This window comes from Astyanax mexicanus, chromosome 9 (genome assembly GCF_023375975.1).
Source record: "Astyanax mexicanus isolate ESR-SI-001 chromosome 9, AstMex3_surface, whole genome shotgun sequence".
Taxonomy (NCBI): Eukaryota; Metazoa; Chordata; class Actinopteri; order Characiformes; family Acestrorhamphidae; genus Astyanax; species Astyanax mexicanus.
In genome coordinates this window covers 8,759,259-8,783,149 of record NC_064416.1, presented here as the reverse complement: position 1 = coordinate 8,783,149, position 23,891 = coordinate 8,759,259, and the positions used below count along the sequence as shown (strand labels likewise).

Here is a 23,891-nt window from a genome sequence, read left to right as displayed (position 1 = left end):
CACTCTCCGGCATAATTTGCAGCAAAGCGGAAAGCGAGCGGACCCGCGGCCGGCCTCGAGGACCCGCGGCCGAGCGAGCGGACTCGCGTCTGGGCTACGTCAGTGCGTGACGTAGCCCAGACGCGAGTCCGCTCACTCGGCCGCGGGTCCGCTCGCTTGCCGCTTTGCTGCAAATCCCAGCTACGGGGGCTGTGTTGAGCTCTGCGGCGAGCTGACGCCAGTAAAAAACGCCTGTCCGTGATTCTGTAAATAATACATATCGATATACCACAAAACTGATATCACCGTTATTGAAACATTTCTTATCGCGATAAATACCGATATCGAATTATTGTCCAGGCCTAGTCCAAAGAATGAATAATGAACCAGTTTGTTTACCTTTTTTTTATTTAATTTTGCCACCTTTTAAAAAAAAGGGGAACTCTACTCAGGTAGTGCCTTGATTCCGGGACACTGGCACTTCAAATCAAATCAAATTTGGGAGTACAGGTGTACAGATAAATGATAAAAGTGGGTGCAGGTTCCCACAGTATGCAGAGAACAATATTTACAACAAAGTAGAATAATAAAATAAAATAGAAAATATACAATTAACTTACTGTATTTTTTGCTCTTGAAGGCACACTTAAAATTCTTTAATTTTTGCAAAACTCATCAGTGCGCTTTGTAATCCGGTGCACCACATGCATGAATTTTACCAGTCAGGTTGTAAAGAGCAGTTAGCCAACTCTGCTGGAGTTTCAGTTTAGTTCCCCAGAACAAATGCTGGAGCATTATTAGCATTAGCCACTAACCGCTCTACGCTCTAGCTCTTTCACCGTTCAGAGATTAGTATTATTGGCCTGTAGCCTGCTGCTAACCCTTGTTAGCACTGCTAGCGCAGCATTTTCTCTGCTCAGATGCGAGTATATTGGACTGTAGTCTGTGAGCTTACTGTGTTAAAACAAGCTACGTGGGACGAAACGCTAGATATTATATATATATATATATATATATATATATATATATATATATATATATATATATATATTATATATTGCTCCCTGGCTTACCGGAACACTTAGGGTTCCTCAGTGTAGCTCTGCCTGGTGGCATTTGCAACTAACCGTGCTAGTGCTTCTGGTTAGCCGCTAATGCTAATGCTGCTGCACCAATTAGTGGAAATCTAAGCTTACTGTAAATAAACTGAAGCACTTTACCCAACCAAATAAACAGTTTTCAGAAGAGAAATCTGTCTAGATTAACATCCAGCGCTTGTTACAGTTTTGTTTACTTAGCTTATACCCCTGTTCCTTACTAGAGTACGTCTTATAATCCAGTGCACCTTATGTATGAAAATAGACAGAATAAACAGGTCTGGACCAGCTGCACCAAAGTTAAAGCGTGCAGAAGCAAATGTAGGGGGAATGACAGTCAATATATATTCAGTATGATCCTGAAATTGCTTTTTAAATGTAAATCTGATCTGTAATGTTGTTTTAATTACTGATCATCCGGTCAGATATCTTTATGAACAGTGAAATGGCCTGGTTTTAGTGCAGCTGTGAATTGATTATGAAACATTTTTATTTCTGGAAGTGAGTTGGTCTCTGGTTGCTGATGATGAAGCCCCTGTTTCTCAGTCTGTAAGGCTTTTCTGACATTTCCTTTTATATCATCTCTTTTGAAACTGCTCGATGTTGGATTGTGTGTCTGAGAGAGAGAGACAGAGTGTGTGAGTGCGTGTGTGTGCGACACATCCGATGATCACAAACCTTATGAGATTGGAATAACTGTATTCTAAAATTGTTTTTTTTCTTTTTGGTCCTTTGTGTCTGTGACAAAATATTGCCACTGTCTGTCAAAATAAGCTTGTGTCACTTTTTTAGGTCACTTTTTGACCTAATGTGAATATGTGCAAAAAATGCACATTTAAAGGTTTACAACATTGTTTTAAAACCCAACTAAACATAAAACCTTTTAACAAACTTTTTCCCCTTAAATAATTGGGGAGGGGAAAAAAGGTAATGGATCGAAGAAAGGAATATATATATATATATATATATATATATATATATATATATATATATATATATATATATATATATATATATGCTTTGTTCTTGCAAGTGTGTTATGGTTGTCATTGTTCTTTTGCCTTACGTCTTTGCATTAGGAGGGAAAATCCACTTATATCTTATAATTGCAGTATGTCATACCAAAAGCATCTTAAAAACCTCACTAAACAAGAATTGTGTTTTTAAAATAAAAATTATCTCTCTCTTTTTCATATATATCAATATATATTGTGTGTTTAGAAATAATGCATATATATATATATATATATATATAAATACAAATTAGTACTGGCTTGTTTAGACCCCAAGTGAGTAAGCCGAAGGCGACAGTGGCCAGGAAAAACTCCCTCAGTGAGGAAGAAACCTTGGAAGGAACCAGACTCACAAGGTAGACCCATCCTCCTCTGGTCAAACTACTTATAAATGACAAATTAGCACAGTAAGAAGTCAGTACGCTGTTATCAACCGTAGCCGGGCTAGACGTCTACAACGGTTGAATCATTTTCATCTTCTTAACTTTCTTCATCCCTTTACTGATCTGTTAGATGGACAGAAGAACATCAAAAATTAGAAACCAAACAGTGTAACTGTAATATGGAGGGAAAGTAAATACATTTTTAGAGGGTGTAGTGAATAAACCAACAAGTAAACTAACATACCCCTAAAAGATCTTCCCGGCGATCCATTTAAAAAAGGACTTTATGGGGGAGAGAACACCTTTGTCCTGCTCCTTAGTAGAGTGCAGCTGCTGCTGGATATCCTCTGCCTTCTTCATTTTCAAAGAGCTTCCAGCCACAAACAAAGATTCATCTGGAGTCTCACTCAATTCACTGGACAAGACAAATGAAGCAAGGAATAGTAGTGAATTAATAAATCAATGATATATAAATATATAATGTAAAGGACTTTGAGCCCACTCTTCTTATTTATGTGCTTTAATTCTCATGTATGGGTAAAATTTTAATAATGTTCTAATACAGAAAAATTGAAATTCAGTGAAAATAATGCTTACTCTTGTTTTCTTGACTGCAGCCAAGGGTGGTTAGCCACTTCACTGATAGAAGGGCGATCTAAGGGATTGTACTTCAGCATGTCAGTGATTAAATCCCGACACTGCTTGTCCAATATGATGTGAAATGGAAAATGTATGGGTGCTCGCTGGGATGATAGGAAACTGCTCATGTCTTCATTGTTGAAGGGAATGGATCCGGTGACCATGCAGTTAAGCGTCACGCCCAGGCTCCACACATCGCTCTTTTTGGGATCGTAGGGAATGAGGTTCAGCACCTCAGGTGCAGCGTAGGCAGGGGAGCAAACGAACGTCTTACTGAGGCCTTTGTAGTATCCCGAAAAACTAAAGTCGCTCAACTTAACTGTGTCTTCTGCAGTGAGCAGGACATTTGGACATTTTAGGTCCCGATGGACGATGTCCCGCTCATGCAGATAATTCACAGCGCTGGCCAGTTGGGAGAACAAGACTTTGGCCTCGTCGTTGGGAAGGCGGCAGAGCCCAATCTTTTGTTCTAGAGTCTTAACGGCCAACTCCATCACAATAAACACCAGTCTGTCTGATATCTCATGAATTTTGTGCACCTTAATGATGTTCGGGTGCTCTATGGTTTTGATAACAGACAGTTCTTGGGGTAGAAATTTTGAAACGAAATCAGGTGGTGCCACTTTCTTGTCCACTATTTTAATGGCCACGTTTTCGGGATATTTCCATGATTTGGCCAGGACGACCTCCCCATGAGAGCCTTTACCGATGGAATGTATCACCTTGTAGCCCAAGCCTCTCAGAAGGGCTTTACTCAGCATTATTACCCTGTAGATGGAAAGAGGATAAAGAAAATGGACAGCTAGATGTGTATTATATATGTATATACAGGGGTTGGACAATGACACTAATTTCTTGTCCGGACGGACAGTTCTGGTGGAAACAGGAGAGTTGAGGTGCACATTGAATTCTGCCGTGATTTGATCAGCCGTGGTTTTATGTTTTTTGGATACAATCCGGGTTAGCACCCGAACATCCCTTTCAGACAACTTCCTCTCTTTCAGTATCCACAGTTAATCCTGTTGGATGTGGTTCGTTCTTTATGGTGGTATGCTGGCATTACCCTGGATACCGTGGCTCTTGATACATCTCAAAGACTTGCTGTCTTGGTCACAGATGCGCCAGCAAGACGTGCACCAACAATTTTCCTCTTTTGAACTCTAGCATGTCACCCATAATATTGTGTGCATTGCAATATTTTGAGCAGAACTGTGCTCTTACCCTGCTAATTGAACCTTCACACTCTGCTCGTACTGGTGCAATGTGCACTTAATAAAGATTGGCCACCAGGCTGCACCAATTTAGCCATGAAACCTCCCACACTAAAATGACAGGTGTTTCAGATGTGTGTGTGATGAGTTTCTTTTATTTTAATGAATTGAAACCCTCTGGAATATAATGGATTATAATCAAGAGGAAGATGGATGATCACAAGGCATCAAACCAAACTGAACTGCTTGAAATTTTCCACCAGGAGTGGCATAAAATTATCCAAAAGCAGTGTGTAAGACTGGTGGAGAACATGCCAGGATGCATGAAAACTGTGATTAAAAACCAGGGTTATTCCACCAAATATAGATTTCTGAACTTTATGAATATGAACTTTTTTTTTGCATTATTTGAGGTCTGAAAGCTCTGCATATGTTTTGTTATTTCAGGCATTTCTCATTTTCTGCAAGTTGTCTTAATGTTTTTCAGATATAAATATACATACTTATGTTGTTGTGTTGTTATAATCAATAATCACTTTATAGTTCTTACCTTGACCTCAAGTAAACTCAGTTGTGGATATAGAACCTGTGAATAAGCTAGCTCTAGATAATAGTTATTACCAGTCAATAATAGTTAAGAGCGTCAGCTAAACGATATGGGGAACGCAGGAGTGAAGCGTACTGTAAGCTGCCAAATCCTAACTGAGCCTAGAACCTGGAAGTTAACCTTAAGAACTGGCAGAGCACTCTGTGACATCATCGCCATGACATCATCGCCCTGGCAACGTGGTGCGGAACACTGAGGTCATCAGTCCAGTCACTGTCTGTATAGAACTGTCTGTAAACACAGTGCTGTGCAAAAGTTCAAGCCCCTTTAGTTACTTTATTTTTGATTATCATTGTAACATCTGTTGATTTTATTTGCATATCCATACTAAAACATAAGAAAAAAATCCTCTTATTTTGTGAGGATAAATACATCAACATTTGTCAATAATATAAATCAAGTTTTACTTCTGGTGCAGAATTATAATTAATTATAAATGTTATTATAAATTATAAACAGACAGTAAAATAAATTAAATCTTACTAATTTATATTTAATAGGTTTGGAAAAGTGTTTGTTTTTAAATCGCCAGTAAATTATATGAATATTCACAACATATTCGGGCTGGCAGGTTAATCAAATTAATTTGATTAATCAAACTACTGTTGCAGTTTTAAAAATGAGATAATCAAGATTGTACATCTTTATATATAGAAGCTGAGTAATTCCTTTATGTGCCAGTGATTTTTATATTTGAAACTTTTCCCCTTCAATAACATTTATAATATGATTTTGTTCATGAAATGCTAATGATACAATAGCATGCTCATCACTTAGTAATGTTGTTTGTTTACAAAAAAAACTGTTATGTAAGTATATATTTGAAAACTTTTAAGAATCATTTTTTTTTATATCCCCTAGCCATACAACATATTGATAATTTTACAAATTCTTGGTTGTCCTTAAATAGTCTCAAATGTTGAATAAAACAAGCTAAAAATATGATGTCTTTTTAATAGTACTATTTTCACTGTTATGCTTTTTGTTCAGCCCCTGGATGACTGGAAGTCAATACTTTATTAAACATGTGCAGATCATTAAAAAGTGTTCAGACTCCGCCCACTAAATAGCATTGTTTTAGTCTGTGGTCAGTACAACAGTGCTGGGACGTTAATATAATTAAATTGATTAATATAATTACTGTTTTAATGCAGTTTTCAAAATAGTATAATGGAGATTGTACATCTTTACATATAGAAACTGCAGAGTATATAGTAATTTGCTTCTGTCAGAAATCTGTGAAGAACTCCTTTAAGGATCTGTAATTTACATATTTTACACTTTTCCTGAACAAAAATGTGTTTAATATAAAAGCAGCATGTAATCATAAAGAGGGCTGCTTTCTATTCATAAAAAAGTGGACCGAGGACAAGCTGGGAGTGGACAGCTGCTAAAAATATAAATATATATAAAAAATAATAATAATAAGTAAATAAAAATATTTGCTCCTCTGATTTTGTACTTATCCTTTATATTATGCAGATAATTGAAATATCTATTTTTGTGGTCTTTTTTATTTTGTGTAGTTTTGATATTTAAGTTTATTGCTGTAACTTTTATACATGTAGTTGTCATCTTCCTCCTCAGTTCTTAAGAAAAATGCTCTTTTATTCACTTTGCATAAGTATGTATGTTTAAATGGGTTTTTGAGGTCTATTTTTCAAAAATAAATTTGTTTGTATTTGTATCTATAAAAGTGGGTTGCCATTTAACCCTCCTGTTATGTTCATTTGTCAGGAACAGCAATAGTGTTCCTGGGTCAGTTTGACCTGGTGCATGTTTAATTATCCAAAAGATATCTGAAACAAAAAAAATCCTATTGTGAATATTTCATTAATAACTCCATTACTAATTATTCTATCAATATTTAGTGCAACGGAGTTCCTTATCTCTATCAGGTAATGCTTCAATTAGGATAATTCACTCGGTTTTCATAAAAAAAATGTTTTGTTTACAAAAAAAACAGTTGTTTTTAAAATATTAAGAAACTTTTTTTCTAATAACCCCCAGCCCTACAACATAATGATAATTTTACTAATTATTGGTTTTCCTTAAATAGTCTGAAATGTTAAATAAAACAAGCTAATATACATTATGTCTTTTTAATAGTAGTTACACTGTTGCGCTGTTTGTTCAGCCCCTGGATGACCGGAAGTCATTACTTTATAAAACATGTGCAGATCATTAAAAAGTGTTTAGACTCCGCCCACTAAATAGTATTGTTTTAGTCTGTGGTCAGTACAACAGTGCTGAGTGATGCAGTTTTCAAAATAGTATAATGGAGATTGTACATCTTTACATATAGAAACTGCAGAGTAGATAGTCATTTGCTCTTTTGCTTCCTTTATGTGGTAGTGATTTTCATATTTTACACTTTTCCTGAACTAAAATGTATTTATTATAAAAGCGGCATGTAATCATGAAGGGGGCTGCTTTCCATTCATAAAAAAGTGTCTTGTGAACAAGATCTGGGCCGGTCGCGGACAGCTTGTAAAAATATAAATACATAAAAATAATTAATGCTCATTTGATTTTTGTTTAAAAATAAATGTGTTTGTATTTGAAAGTAATGGTGTTTTCGGGTCAGTTTAACCAGGTGCATGTTTAATTAACCCAAAGATGTCTGAAACAAAAAAAATCTTAACAAGCAGTGTAAATATTGAATTACTAACTCCATTACTAATAATTCTATCAATATTTAGTGAGATAGAGCTCCTCTAACAGGTAATGATTCAATTAGGATACTTCACTTGTTTTTCATTAAAAAATACATGTTTAAACTGTTTTTTAAATGTTTTACTACCTTATTACTTTTAAAAGACCAATGTATTTTTACATAACATTAAACGTAACTTTTGGATCGAGCAACTGAGGCCACATGGCGTGTCAATAGTAGATCCCAATATATTTATTCTATTAAGATTTTATAAATATAATTTTATTTTTTTTATATTACGACAGTTTTTTTTTGTAAATTTGATTGTGATATATCGCCTTGCTTACAGTATTGCAGTGTATTGCGACGTATTGATTCTAACCAGTAGCTTTCATTTCCCATATCTATGCAATTAACCTGTCGCTACCCAAACTCTACCATCATAACCTATACCTTTCATACAGACACATACCTAATCCCATCCATACCTGTATAAAGGTAGGTGATCAGTGGTCAGGATGCACTGCTAGTCAGTAATGTTGTTGATGTGCTGTTTTAAAGACAAACACAGTTTTGGGTGCTGATCTTCTCTGTGAACTTCACACACTGTATAGATTTGTTCAGTTCCACCACCAGCTCACCTGATTTTCTTTAATCTCTTAAAATGCATTGTCCCGTATACGGGCTACAGGTGTAGGTGATACAAAACCCTTTTTTCTGCAGTAAAATAACTTATTTACGCTCTGAAAAAAATTTGAAGGCTTTGAAATCTCCTACAGGACACTTAGAGAAGCTGTTTGTTCACTCTCTACTCTACTTAATAATTCCAGATCAGTAACAGGAATCAACCCAAATTCTGCAGGTTTGTAAATAGACAAAAAGTTAGAAAACATAACAAAACTGAAGGTTTGGAGAACATTAATTGTATGATTTGAATTATTTGTATTCAGGAAAATATTGATTTTAATCTTTCTTAATGAAGTTTAAGAAAGAGAGACAATTTAAGATTGTATTTTTTATATTTTGACATTAGCAGATTTAATTAAATATTTCTTATATTTTCTATTATAGTAACAACTATGATTTTCAGTAAATGTTCCTTATCAAACATGAAAGCTTTTTATGTAGTACTTGAATATAAATCCTCTAGATTTAGATTAGAATAGATGACAGGCAGACAATGCCTGTTAATGTAGGCCTGATTAGTTAAACTTGGTTTTGATAAGGGATGGAAATATCAGCCGTTTTCCAGGAAAGTGCAGTAAAGGGTTAATCCAGCACAATAAAAGCAAACATAGTGGCTTTTTATTTCTGTGATTTATTTTAATGTAAATATTGTACAGTTTTATAGGCTGTTCTCTGTGCGAGGTCTTTTGTGCAGTTGTGTTTATATAATATTTACATATCTGGCCCAATATGTGGTGTATACAATACATTGCTCGCCTTTTAGAGGATCTGAAGGGGTGCAAATGTGTGTGTGTGTGTGTGTGTGTAATAGTGGGGGATGGGTGCTGGTGTATTTTGGAATTGGGGGAAGGGTCTGTGCTCTTGTCTCTTATGACAATGATCACTGAGATTTCTGAGAAAACGAGAGAAGAAAAGAAGAGCTCTACACACACACACACACACACACACACACACACAGACAAATCCCTTGAATTTCACGAGGATGACAGCAGTAGTGAAAAAAACTCTACTGTAAGGAATCATCCTGAAGAGAGATGACATGTACACACACACTACACACTCATCCCAATAATAACGTGTGCAAAAGAGTGTTCACCCCTTTTCAAATGAGATTAAGTCACCTGCAGGAACTTAAATATATTTTTCCTGCATATTTTATATACATTTTATATTTATTTACTCTAACTGTAAAATACATACATTTCATTTGTTTATTTATTTTTTTTTTTAATTGATTAAATTCAGTTAATATATTCCATAGTAGCTGTATGTCTGTAAAGGATATGACTTATTTTCACTTACAACATCAGTTACACATGGTGTTTAATCAGGGGTTGTACAAGCTTTTTACACACAGCTATAAGCACACTTTAAAGGAGGTTCTATATAGAACAAACCAAAGTACTGTTGAATGTTTAAATGGTTCTTTTTTTTTTTTTTCCAATTTACACGGCCAATTACCCAACCCACTCATTAGGACTCCCCCTATCACTAGTGATGCCCCAACACACCAGGAGGGTGAAGGCTAACACATGCTTCCTCCGATACATGTGAAGTCAGACACCGCTTCTTTTCGAGCTGCTGCTGATGCAGCATTGCCAAGCAGCATCACAGCGCGCTTGGAGGAAAACTCAGCAACTTGGTTCTGATACATCAGCTCACAGACGCCCTGTGCTGCAGACATCACCCTAGGAGTGATGTGGGGAGAGAGCGCCATCTACCCACCGGAGGGAGCAGGGCCAATTTTGCTCCCTCTGAGCGCCAGCAGCTTGATGGCAAAGCTGCATGAGCGGGGGTTCGAACCTGCGACCTCCCACTCATAGTGGCAGCGCTTTAGACCACTGGACGACTTGGCACCGGTTTAAATGGTTCTTTGTCAGGTTAAATGGTGTAAGTGTCTCCAACTTTGTTATGCTCCGTTAACTCACTCAAAAACACACACACACACATACACACTGCTGGCAGAGGAGAAAGGTAAAACTGACCCAGTTGTTTGTTTGTGTGTGTGTGCGTGTGTGTGTGTGTGTGTGTGTGTAAAAAGGCTATTTCAAATCAGATTGTACATCAGTCACAGGGAAAGTGGGGCATGTGTATGTTCAGTTTGATGGTCCTTTTAAAGAATCTATTTACACTTTTAATTATTTGTTTCAGTTTTGTTTTTTGTTTCTGCTCAATCATCATACTTTGTCTATATTGTCTATTTATACACTGACATGCCAAATGTAAGATTTACTGATGGTCAGTGATGGTTTGGAGAGACATGTCATCTGCTGGTGTTGATCCACTGTGTTTTATTATCAAGTCTAAAGTCAGTGCAGCGTTTTCCAGGAAAATCTTACAGCACTTCATATTTCCTTCTGCTGACAACTTTTATGGAGATGCGGTTTTAAATTTCCAGCAGGACTTGGCACACTGCCCACACTGCCAAAAGTATCAATTGGTCTTCAATAATATTCTAATATTGAGACACTGATTTTTGGGTTTTCATTGGCTGCAAGCCATAATCGTCAACAATAAAATAAATAAATGCTTAAAATAGATCATTATGTGTGTAATACATCTATATAATATATGATTTTCACATTTTGAACTGAATTACTGAAATAAAGTTACTTTTTTTCAAAAATATTCAATTTTTTTGTGATGCACTGGTATGTGTGTATGAGTTTCCTGCGTTAAAAGCGTATGTGTATGTATTTTGTCAGAACTGATTGTCTTTACGTTGCTGGTTATGATTATTACAATGCACTGTGGACACTAGTAGGCATTTTATGACATTTCCCGATATACAGTTGATCCTGTAGATCGAGGAACGACAAATTACTGCACATATTAGAAACAGAATGTCCCATCCATCTTGCACCTACTATCAAACTTCGCCTAATCTCCCATAATTTAGATTGCCGTGCCTTAATCTTGCTGCCCAGTGCTCTGCCTTACTCACAAAAAATAACATCTCCAAACTTGTAGAGGTGTGGACATTCCCAAAATGTCCACTGAGGTAACACTTTATGGCTAATTTACATACTGGTATCCCATACTTTTTGGTAGGTCTGTGTAAACATCAGAATGTGCTATATATTTTACCAGTTACTGTGTGTGTATGTATGTTTGATTGTGTGATTATAGCTGTGCTGTGTGTTGTGTACAGGCTGGTTTGGGGAAGCAGGCGCGATGGCCAATGCCTCCACTGACCTGGACAACGCTGAGGCCCAGAGACAACTAAACAACAACAACAGGCCCACCAGCACAGGATTCTGGGAAACGGAGACCACCAGCTCAAAACTGTTTGAGTGCTCACGCATTAAAGCACTGGCAGGTATGGAAAAAAGCCTTCTCTTTTACAGGGCCACCTTGCTGGTGTATAGTTATAGACTATGGATGATTTCTGTTAGATATTTGTAGACCTTCATCAGTGGTCAGTTATTTTTGGATGGTGGGAGTAGAGCTGTGCGATATGACAATAAATATCGTTTCTACAGTAATTTCATCAATTATTCATGCAAATATATGTAGTAGGCTACGATGAAATGTATTGGCGTGGTCACTTTGCATAAACTCGCTTTATATAAGTGATAATAAAGTAATCTTTGCAAAAAAGCTTCATAATGTGGTTTTGCGACATGACGCTGCTCTGCGTTATTTGACGGACACGCCGGTTTGCGACATGCTTTACGAAAAATACACTTGTAGGGAAAAGTTTGGGCACTACTAAAAATGTCATGATTTTCCTTTATAAATCATTGTTTTTTTTGGATCAGCTATTTCAGTTAAATATATCATATAGCAGAAGAACACAGTGATATTTGAGAAGTGAAATTAAGTTTATAGGATTTACAGAAAGTGTACAATAACCATTAAAGAAAATTAGGCAGGTGCATAATTTAAGGCATCCTTGTCGTTTTATTAATTTGAATACTTTATCACTAATTATTGGAACACAAAATTTGTTTGTTTGTTTGTTTGTTAATCTCATTGACCCTTGACCTACATACACAGGTGAATCCAATTATGAAAAAGGGTTCAAGTGGCCAATTTCTTGTTTTTCTTCTCTGTGCAATTTTTTTCATACCACTGTACATGTTTCTAATAAAGGGACTAGTGAGTGGAGGCACAAGAGATTGGTTCTAATAATGTGGCCAATAGGAGGAAGCTCCAAAAAAAGTGACTAGTAAGTGGCAGCCCATGGCAGGTGTTTCTAATAATGTGGCCAGTGAGTGGAAGCACAAGCTTAGCATTTCTAATGAAGTGACCAGTAAATGTAAACACAGCCTATAATAAAACACACCTGTTTAATGTGTGTATGTGACTGACAGTCTCTTATAACGGCTTGATTCCTGTCCTCCAGATGAGAGAGATGCAGTGCAGAAGAAAACCTTTACTAAGTGGGTGAACGCTCACCTGGCCCGCGTGTCCTGCCGCATCTCTGACCTTTACAACGACCTGAGGGACGGCTACATGCTCACTAGACTGCTGGAGGTGCTCTCAGGGGAGCTGCTGGTCAGTTTATCTGCTATTATTCACATTTTGGAAGTAAATCATGACAAGTTGTGTAGATTTAATTGTTAATTGATAAATGTCATTTTCTAATTCTAATTTTTAAGCCCCGTCCAACACGAGGCCGAATGCGGATCCACTGCCTGGAGAATGTGGATAAGGCTCTTCAGTTCCTTAAAGAGCAAAGGGTTCACCTGGAGAATGTTGGATCCCATGATATCGTCGATGGCAACCACCGCCTCACCCTTGGCCTTATCTGGACCATCATCCTGCGCTTCCAGGTATGAGCACATTTGCTAATTTGATCCTGTTTATTTTAGATTTTTTTTTCTATAGATTACTACAGATGCAGCTGGATACAAAACTGTAAACTGACCACTGTACAACTTGATTTAGGGTGTGTCAGCGTGTCTTTCTTAACACAACAATGAAAAATGTGCCGTAAAATGCACAAATGCCATGTACTAATTATCTTAATTATTTATGGGTGTGTTTTGGGTGTAACATGAAATAAACCAATCAATAGTGTAATTTGCCATTTCCTTTAGGAACCAGGTGCGCTCTGACTTTGGTGTGTTGCTATTTCAGAGGCGCAGCTACCTTGGCGTAGAATGAACACTTGTTCACTTTGTTTATAGTAGATGTAAAAGTTTGCATAGTGTTTCACAGGCACGCGCTATGGTTTTTTTGCAATGCTGTGGGTTTGGGGTTTGTGCACTGTGGGCATTGGGCAAGCAGAGGTTGACAATTCACTGTCAAAATAGCAATAAACATTTGACTGTTGACATCTGTCTAGGTTACTTTCAGTCAGTGACACGGCTGTGTTTTCCATTGGCAACAAAGCAATACGCCAGAAATGTACCTGAACATACCTCATTTCGAGGCCACCAGGTATATTCACAAGCACCGTTTCTGTTTAAACGATGCAGACGGAAGGCTTCAGAATTGATTTGGTGGGGTGTAAGATGGCAATGAGCATTGTAACTCGCCATGCACAGGGTGTAGGATAGGGCCCCAAGAGGGTGACGAGTTGAGATCAAATTATACCAAATCTTAATTAGAAAGAAACTTAGTTACAGTACAAATATTTTTTTTATATTTGAATATATAAGTACAAATAATGTTGCTTCCACTACCATTTTGCGTATAAATACTTTTGATTTATAATACCAGTCCGAGTACAAACACTTTTAAGGCCAAGACAGGTCAGAGTTCATACTAATAATTCTAATGCCAGCCCAATCAAGACAGAGACAACTTGAAAAACAAATACTATTGATTCTAAAACAAGTACAAGTACAAATATTATTCTGTTACAAATTTGTATGACACTCCATTATCTGAAAGACAGAAAATAAGAAAAAGTATAAAAACAATAAAACATCTTCTAAATGATGGGAACTTCCCCCGTATTAATTAGGCTTTAATTTTAACCGGCTGAACAGTATTTACTCTTTTTAGCAAAGCCTTAAAAAACCCTTCATTAATGTGGCAGTTCTCTAAGGTTGTTGGGCACTATGCTACATATATGCTTGCTGTGGACTACATGTTTGCTGACACAATGGCTGCCTTTTGTGTCCTGCATCCGGTTGGAGCATTGGTCGTGCACGTCCTCAGAAATTAACGTTATGCGTAAACAAGGTGCAGTACACACAAAAAGGCAGTGCAACTAATCAGCAACATAAAAGTGTCTGAAAGTATAATGTATATCGGGCATAATTTCAGTATTATGCTACTAATTATAAAACATTTTTCCTCTAATTTGCACGTCATAGAAAGTACTGAAATATTGAAACTAGTATTGAACTTTTGCTGATGCAACTATAATTATTACTATACAGTTTAGGCAGTTCTGGTACACATATTTATCTGTTTGTCCACCCCTGAGTAGTCTGTGCTTTATTTCTGTGGGCTTTTACCATTCATTAGAGCATTGTTAGTTATATGTTAGAGTTATGCTGTGATTGATTGTATGCATACACTGTGTGTAAGTGTGTGTGTGTATGTGAGAAAGTCTATGTAAGATGGTGTGTTATGGCTGGGTTATGCTGGGGTGTTTGTTTGATCTGGATGAAGGTTTGGATGGTGGATGATTTTTTAACCCTGCTGGAGTTATTTGATCTCTGGCTGCCATTCTGTCTCCTGCAGAGTGTATGTGATCCATAGCGGTGTGTGTGTGTGTGTATGTGTGTGTATGTGTGTCTATGTGTGTGTGTGTGTGTGTGTGTGTGGGAGTGTGTTGTGCTGCTACTGTCTCTGTGAGGAACAAATGTCCAATTAAACTTTATTTTTCTGTTGTTGTTTTACACCACACTCTAAGCTAAAATGGTTCAGAACCATAAAAAACAACATGTTTCATTACAACCCTACGCTACAATGCATTACTTTTAATGTTAATGGATCATTTGTTAGCTAGAAATTCTGATTACAGTAATGTATTTAAAAAGAAAATAGCAAGTATAAGGTTAAGAAATTTTACTCAAACTAACAGCTTTTAAACTTAATCAAATCAAATTAAAACTGGACTCTCAGTTTTCAATATACCGAAATGTGGTTGTGGGAAGTTCTTTACTTTTTGGATTAACTGACCTTCATTACTTAAAGTAATTTATTTCTTTACTTAGTTGAGTAGTTCTTAGCATAATATGTATTAGAACATTACTGAAATAGAGCTATTCACTGTATACCTGTAATTCCACCTCTTCACAACTTTAAACGGATGCTTTCAAACACATTAAGAGACAAGAAATTCAAGTAATTAACTCTTGATGAGTTCAGCACAGCTGTTAACTGAAAGCCTGAATTCCAGGTGACTCTAACTCATAAAGCTGACTGAGAAAATCCAGCCAAGATGTGCAAAACGGTCATCTAAGCAAGAGGTGCTACTTTAAAGAATCTAAAATATAAAACATAGGTAATTGTATAAAATAGGTAATTATAGCTAGGTAACAGTTAACTCTGCTAAGTGAAAATAGCTAATTGTAGCTAGCAAACTCTGCTAAATGAAAACAGCAAATAGTAGTTAGCTAAGTTGGCTAAATAAAAATAGCTAATAGTTGTAAGCTAACTTTGCTAATGCTGAGTGAAAATAGCTAATTGTAGCTAGCTATCTCTGCTAAGTGAAAATAGCTAATTGTACCTAGCTAACTCTGCTTAGTGAAAAAGCTAGTTGTAGCTAGCTAAATCTGCTACATGAAAATAGCATATAATAGTAAACTAGCTGAGTTAAATAAAAATAGCTAATTGTAGCTAGCTAACTTGGCTAAATAAAAATAGCTAATTGTAGCTAGCTAGCTCTGCTAATTGAAAATAGCTAATTGTACCTAGCTAGCTCTGCTAAGTGAAAATAGCTAATGTTACCTGGCTAACTCTGCTAAGTGAAAAAGCTAATTGTAGCTAGCTAAATCTGCTACATGAAAATAGCAAATAGTAGTAAACTAGCTGAGCTAAATAAAAATAGCTAATTGTAGTTAGCTAGCTCTGCTAAGTGAAAACAGCTAATTGTAGATGGCTAACTGCGCTAAATAAAAATAGCTAATTGTAGCTAGCTAACTCTGCTAAGTGAAAATAGCTAATTGTAGTTAGCTAAATCTGCTACATGAAAATAGCAAATAGTAGTAAACTAACTGAGCTAAATAAAAATAGCTAACTGTTAAATGTAGTAAACTAACTAAACTAGATAGAAATAGCTAATATTAGTAAACTAACTGAACGAAATAAAAATAGCTAATTGTAGCTAGCTAACTCTGCTAAGTAAAAATAGCTAATAGTAGTAAACTGTCTGAGTTAAATAAAAATTGCTTATAGTAGTTAACTAACTTGGCTAAATAAAATAGCTAATTGTAGCTAGCAAACTCTGCTAAGTAAAAAAAGTATATTGTAGCTAGCTAAATCTGCTACATGAAAATAGCATATAGTATTAAACTAGCTGAGTTAAATAAAAATAACTAATTGTAGCTAGCTAACTTGGCTAATTGAAAATAGCTAATTGTACCTAGCTAACTCTGCTAAGTGAAAATAGCTATTTGTACCTAGCTAACTCTGCTAAGTGAAAATAGCTAATTGTACCTAGCTAACTCTGCTAAGTGAAAATAGCTATTTGTACCTAGCTAACTCTGCAAAGTGAAAAAAGCTATTTGTACCTAGCTAACTCTGCTAAGTGAAAATAGCTAATTGTAGTTAGCTAAATCTGCTACATGAAAATAGCAAATAGTAGTAAACTAGCTGAGCTAAATAAAAATAGCTAACTGTTAAATGTAGTAAAGTAACTGAACTAGATAGAAATAGCTTATAGTAGTAAAAAAAAAGCTAATTGTAGCTAGCTAACTCTGCTAAGTGAAAATAGCTAATAGTAGTAAACTGTCTGAGTTAAATAAAAAATCCTTATAGCTAATTGTAGCTAGCTAACTCTGCTAGGAGAATAAAGAAAATAGTAGCTAACTAGAGCTGTTAAGTGAAAATAGGTAATAGTAGCTTGCTAACTATAACAAGGCTAACCCAGGACAATGCTAACAATGATAGCTGTTTACCTATAATAAAACATTTACAGCTGCGACCTCCAATATCAGGGATAAATGATATGCAGCATTATTACAGAGCATTCAGACACTTTTGGGGACAATGTACATATAACTTAGGTTGGGGGTTATACATGCATGTACATATAAGTTATATGATTTTAGGGGTTTGTATTTGGGTATGGGTGTTTACCACAGGGTGAGACAAAGGAAATTTACTAGTATTAATGATATTTTACTGTACGGAACAAAGACTAGGGACCATGGCCAGCAGATGGAGAGAGAGAAAGAAAGAAAGAGAGAGAGAGAGAGAGAGAGAGAGAGAGAGAGAGAGAGAGAGAGAGTGTCACTGGACACCAGAGTATATGAGGCAAAAGGGGGGTGGGGCGCTGACCTCCAGCTGAACACCTTTCTTCTGTCCTCTACCACTGCCTCATTTATTTTGTCTCTCCTCCTTTTCTGTCTCTCTCTTGTCCTGACCCAACAGCTCTTCTGTTTACAGCAGCATCTCTCTCTCACTTTCTCTCTCCATTCTATTCTCTCCCTCTCACTTTCTGTATCTCTTTCTTTTCTTCATCTCTCTCTCGTTTTCTTGTTCTCTGCCCTTTCCCTAACTCTGTCTGTGTCTCATCCCTTCCCCTCCTCGCTCCCTCCCTCTCTTTTTCTCTGTCGCTTTATCTTTCTCCCCCCCTCTCCTTTTTCTCCTCTCTCTCTCTCTCTCTTTCTCCCCCTCCCGTTCTGAGCTGTGCTGGAGTTGAGCTCTGCTCAGTCAGCAGGTAAGGCCTCCCCACTGCAGCAGCAGCAGAGAGAGAGAGAGAGCCAGAGAAAGCAAGGGAGAGTAAAAGAGAGAATAATAAGGAAGGTGAAGGAAGAGATGAAGGGAAACAGAGGGAAGAGAAAGAAAAAGAGAGGAGGAAGAGAAGGATATTGGAGGTACCGCTTCTTACAGTCTCTTAAACACGCACTTGTAGAGTAGAGTTGGTAGAGTTAAACCCTGTAAGTGTAGTTCAGTCTGCTGGGTGTCTGTAAACACTGCGGGATCTGTCGATTATATATGCTCTAGAGTTACTCACCTTTTACTCTGCATTATCAATAATATATAATATAATAGTGCTTATATACATGCTCATACAGAGTTTTATTGATTTTTAAAATTCTTTATTAGTACAGTAAAGCAAGTAAAAAGCTAAATATTGATTATGTATTGATGTAGAATGTGAAATTCAATATGATACAATATGAAACACTGCTGTACAATCAAAGCCGGTTGTGGGTACAGTAGTTTTAAAAATGTGCTTTATGGAGGAGCAGAAGTAGTTTGTTGTCTGAAGTATGTTTTTTCCTACTGTGATGTGTTCACTAACCTTTAATAGACTTGGCTATGTCCTTTTTGACACTGTATGATCTTACTTATTACAAACTTAGGTCATTAGGTCATTAGGCCTGTTACACCATATTTTACGGACTATAAGGTGCACTGTGTTACATAAGACACACAATCAAGGAACGTCTATTTTCTGGTCTTTTTTCTGGTCTATTTTCATACATAAGGCGCACCAACTTATAAGACGCATTATAAGCGACAATAGTAAGGAACAAGGGTGTTTGGTGTTGGGCGTTTTAACACTATAAACATCAAAAGAGCTCGCACTATGGTTAGTGGCTAACCGCTAGCCTCTAGCTGGAGATACTACACTGAAACTGTATAACGCTGTACTTCAGTGAAGTGGCTTTACTGCTCCTTAATACCTGACTGGTAGAATTTATACATAAGGAGCACCGGATTATAAGGCGCACTAGCAATTTTTTTAAGTTCCTCTTATAGTGCAAAAAATTCAAAATATAGGTAATTGTATTGAATTTTCACTCAGTGTAAGTAGAGATGGTGTTCATAAAGTTTGAATCAGGATCAATGCCACTGAAAGGAGCCAGTTTACTTGGTTGTCAGAGCCTGTGAACCCTCAGCTGCTCAAGACTGGTGAACCTATACAGTATCTCCTGTTTGGCACCTTGGGGGCCGCACTACAAGTTGGTCATATTTGAGATGGAGGCTACTTTTCCCTGTCTACGTGCTTCTTGAAGTTGGGGCACTAGCTCTTTTCTCTTTAGCTGCACAGATTCAGAAAAATCTTCATTGATATAATATTTGGTTCCTTTCAGCATTTTTTATTGTTTTAGTTTATATATATATATTTTTTTATTTTTTTTTATTTTACACTTGTGGAAAGAAATGCTGATTTATATAGTTGTGCATGCATGTGCGCATGTGTGTGTGTGTGTGTGTTTGTTGTGAACTGCAGTGAAAACCCGTCACAGAGCTCATAACCCTACATCATATCAGAGTGATGTGATCGAGCCAATGGCTGTCACTGAGGAACCGAAGTGTTGGGTGTTAGGTTCAGTCAGGAACTCTTCACTGACTGCTGTCTGGACTGGCATACGCTTATACAGCCAGCAGCAAGACTGCCACTGCTGTACACACACACACACACACACACATTACACCTCACATCATGGAGAACATCCAGCAGAGTTAATGCTGTCACTGTCAGTGACAGTTGCGACAGTTACATTAATACATTTATCACACAATTATTTAGTGCTTTTATATATGAATAATATTGATGTCACTCCAGCTGGGCAAATGAACCACAGTCTGCTGTTGGGAGGGTGATGATTTTGTTGTTGCTACATATCACCAACCTCTGGACTTAGAGATTGTTATGAAAAAGTGGTACTGTCCAACTTTAATAATAGGACTGATTTCATTTTCATCTAATTTACTGTACTATTATCTTTTTTTTTTTTTTTTTAACGATTTGATGGTTGTTGAACATAACGACATTTTCTGAAATCTTATTGAGCTTTTGATAAAAGTACTGGTTTGCAGTGTTGACCTATTTTACCTAATTTTAACTAATGGATTTTTTTTTCTCAATTTTGATGGTATATTGCTTATAATAATGGTAATTTTATCAATGAAGTGTTGTCTTTAGCCTTTTTAATTTAAAAAACATCTCACCACGCCCCCCAGAATGCAATGTTTTAATTATTTGTTATCTACGGCTCTGAAAAAATTGAGAGAGCACTTCAGTTTCTGAATCAGTTTCACTGATTTTGCTATTAATATGCATATGTTTGAGTAAACTTAAGACTGTGTTTTATTCTATAAACTACGGACAACATTTCTCTCACATTCCAAGTAAAAATATTCTCATTTAGAGCATTTATTTAGCAGAAAATGAGAAATGGCTGAAATAACAAAAAATATGCAGAGCTTAGATATCAAATAATGCAAAGAAAACAATTTCATATTCATAAAGTTTTAAAAGTTTGGTAATCCATATTGGGTGGAATAACCATAGTTTTAATCACAGCTTTTAAGCATCTTGGCATGTTCTCCTCCACCAGTCTTACACACTGCTTTTGGATAACTTTGTGACACTTCTGGTGCACAGAATCAAGCAGTTCAGGTTGGTTTGATGGCTTGTGATCATTCATCTTCCTCTTGATTATATTCCAGAGGTTTTGCATTTGGTAAAATCAAAGAAACTTATACTTTTTAGGTGATTTCTTATTTTTTCCCAGAGCTTTACATTAACCTTCTAGCTCAAGTGCAAATACTAAACACAGAGTGTGTCTGTTACAGTGTGTAAATTGTATTTTTAGCAAGTCTGTAGCTTTACAGACTGTGTTTGGCAGTGTTAAATCAGTTTTGTTCCACAGTTCTTGGTTCTGTTTGGCACTAAAGTGAGGAGAAACTGTTAAACAGGAGCACTGGATTGTTTGGGAAGACTTTGTTACTTTTATGAGCTCATTACATTCTGAGACTAACAGTACTGTTCTGCTGTGTCTGTCCGACAGATCCAAGTGATTAAGATTGAAACTGAGGACAACCGGGAGACGCGTTCAGCCAAGGATGCCCTGCTGCTTTGGTGCCAGATGAAAACAGCAGGGTAAGACTCCTCACCTTTCATTAGCTGTCCAGTCACTGTTCTGTAACAGTGTCTATAGCAGCCCATGTGTTTTCAAACAATACCAACACCAGTATGATTTCTGGAGCATGACTGATACATAGTTTGGCAGATATCTAAGAGCCCATTTCCTACTTTATACTTCACTCTAAGCTTCACTAATCATTTCAGTTAAACACAAGCAGTTTACTGGGGAATGAAAAACCCTGGGGACAAGAGCTAGAAATTAACTACTCTGTCCCAAACTGGCTATTTACCAGCTGAAGGATACAAGCTGTACAGGGCTAGGATAGTAAAGTTAGCTGAGCCACACCTTTTGTTTGTTTTCCAAACGTCTGTCTGACTTTCTGTGTAAATTACTCTACTGAGGTAAATTAATGATTAAAATGGCACTGTTAAGGTTAAAGTATTATGATTTGTGAGGTAAAAATACATGTAGGCTGTTTAGGCTGTTCAGTGGTAAAAAAATGGTTTGCTATCCTTTGGCCAAATGTTTCATACCATCTCTTAAAAAGAACAGTTATAACTTTTAATAAAAATCAGTGATTTTAATCTAAGTAATTACTGTGCATTTCTGTTGGCTCTTAAATCAGGAAAAATGTACATTTTAAAGAATGTAAAGAATGACTTGCCAGGCAGCAGGTTTTCCATCACATGAGCCCTTTAAAATCTGTACCAGTGATAAATTATCTTATCTATGTACAGCCTGTTATTTATCACTCAGAGCGGTAACTGATGCTGTACGCTGAATGTTTCTTTCCTTGTGTGTTTGCAGGTATCCTGAGGTCAATATTCATAATTTCACCACATGCTGGAGGGATGGATTGGCTTTCAATGCACTTATACACCGTCACAGGTCAGTTTAGTCACACTTTCTCTCTCTAGCTCACTCTCTCGCTGCACTAACTGCTGGATTTAAACGGTTGTATCTCTTGCTCAGGCCTGATCTGATCGAGTTTCACAAGCTGACCAGATCGAACGCCACACACAACCTCCAGCAAGCCTTCAACATCGCTGAGCAGAGCCTGGGGCTCGCTAAGCTACTGGATCCAGAAGGTACAGTTACATACACTGTACTGTTCTCTCTTAAAGATCTTATTCTACATTTTTTACATGTTTTACATTTTAACACTTGCGTTCTTAGAAATCCAAAAACACAAAAATCACAATCCATTCTAAACCACCATTATATTAAACTGGCTATTTCTGTTGCGTTTTCTGTAACCTAATGAGCCCTGTTTAAGCGTTCGATAGGCAAGCCATCAACAGTGCACCATGCAGCTTGATTTTGGGTGTGTCAGTGTGTCTTTGCTATCATAACGATGAGAAAAGGCATGTACTAATTCTCTTAATTAAATTATGGGTGTGTTTTGGATGCAATGTGAAATAAACCAGTCAGCTTGTCACTTGCCATTCCCTTTAAGAGTCAGGTTCGCTCTGACTTTGTCGGATTGTTATTTTAACAGTGCAGCACTTCTGCGCTTCTCAGCAGAGAAAGTTGACCTGCCGGACCAGCATTACTATTTTATATGGTATTCTGTTAATTGTTGATGTGGCCTTTAAGAGATGCTGGCGGGCCTATGTGACTTTAGTCAGGGCATAAAAATAGTAATAACTGTTTATACTGTCCAGGGAAAGCTTTCTACTACATTTTGGAGCATTGCTGTGATGATATTTATGTTTGATCATTCTTCATCCTGTCCTCACTAACTCTTTTGACTACTTACCCCGTCTCATTCCAAAAGTGTTTATAAAAACATAGTTCCTCTGCTACAAAGGCCAATTACTTTAACCCCTTAACAGGCCAGAATGTTTGTCAATTGTCTGCATGATATAACACCACTAAATCTTGAGAATTTCTATTTAAGCACTACATAAAAATCTTTCATGTTTGATAAGAAACATTACTGAAAGGCATAAATGTAATTAAAATAGAAGATATAAAAAATAGGTAAATCTGCTATTTTTTAAATATAATAAAATATAAAAAAGTCACTTTCCTGAACTTAATTTTAAAATCAATATTTTCCTAAATACAAGTAAAACAGTTCATGTCCTCCAAACATTTAGTTTTGTTCTGTTTGTCTAGGCTTTTACTTCTATTTTCAAAACCTGCAGAATTTGGGGGATTATTTGGGATTCCTGTTACTGATCTGGAATTTTTTTATTGGAGTAGAGTGATCAGGCAGCTTTTCAAAGCCCTTACATTTTCAGAATGTAAATAAGTTATTTTGCTGCAGAAAAAATGGTTTTGTATCACCTAGACCTGTAGCCCATGTACGGGACAATGCAATTTAAGGATATAATTCCCTTCAGCCTATGTTTGGCATTAGACACAAGAGTCCTATCCAGTTAACAATACTTCTCTACAGGGACCAGGCAGGCTGTGTCAGCAATAGGTGCATTCAAACTCTTTGAATGTTGAAAAACAAACTTTTAAAGCAGTGTTTTGTCTTTCTTTCCTCAGATGTGAACACGGAGAACCCCGATGAGAAGTCTATAATAACCTATGTAGTATCCTACTATCACTACTTCTCCAAAATGAAAGCTCTTATAGTGGAGGGCAAAAGGATTGGAAAGGTAAGAGTTCTAGTATCTGTGGTATTTCTGATTTATATCACTGATCTCCTG

At 36.7% G+C, this 23,891-nt stretch overlaps 2 protein-coding genes across 5 annotated transcripts in view; one reads left to right on the top strand and one right to left on the bottom strand.

Moving 5' to 3' along the window:
* The window catches only part of LOC103034155 (spectrin beta chain, non-erythrocytic 4), a 107,185-nt gene that overhangs the window by 12,707 nt on the left and 70,587 nt on the right, over positions 1 to 23,891 (top strand). For all 4 annotated transcript variants that reach the window (XM_022679447.2, XM_022679444.2, XM_022679443.2 and 1 more), the window contains exons 2-8: positions 11,424 to 11,591; positions 12,621 to 12,772; positions 12,877 to 13,050; positions 21,151 to 21,242; positions 22,036 to 22,116; positions 22,201 to 22,316; positions 23,728 to 23,840. In XM_022679447.2, the coding sequence (XP_022535168.2) occupies positions 11,447 to 11,591; positions 12,621 to 12,772; positions 12,877 to 13,050; positions 21,151 to 21,242; positions 22,036 to 22,116; positions 22,201 to 22,316; positions 23,728 to 23,840 (873 nt within the window). In that variant the 5' untranslated portion in view covers positions 11,424 to 11,446. The remainder of the gene's footprint in view (positions 1 to 11,423; positions 11,592 to 12,620; positions 12,773 to 12,876; positions 13,051 to 21,150; positions 21,243 to 22,035; positions 22,117 to 22,200; positions 22,317 to 23,727; positions 23,841 to 23,891) is intronic.
* Positions 2,335 to 5,039, bottom strand: LOC103034482 (testis-specific serine/threonine-protein kinase 6). The gene is made up of 4 exons (XM_007251642.3): positions 4,873 to 5,039; positions 3,070 to 3,879; positions 2,717 to 2,887; positions 2,335 to 2,595 (listed from the first exon to the last, which is right to left on the bottom strand). The coding sequence occupies exons 2-3, from the start codon at positions 3,870 to 3,872 to the stop codon at positions 2,719 to 2,721; spliced, it is 972 nt and encodes a 323-aa protein (XP_007251704.2). The 5' UTR covers positions 3,873 to 3,879; positions 4,873 to 5,039; the 3' UTR covers positions 2,335 to 2,595; positions 2,717 to 2,718.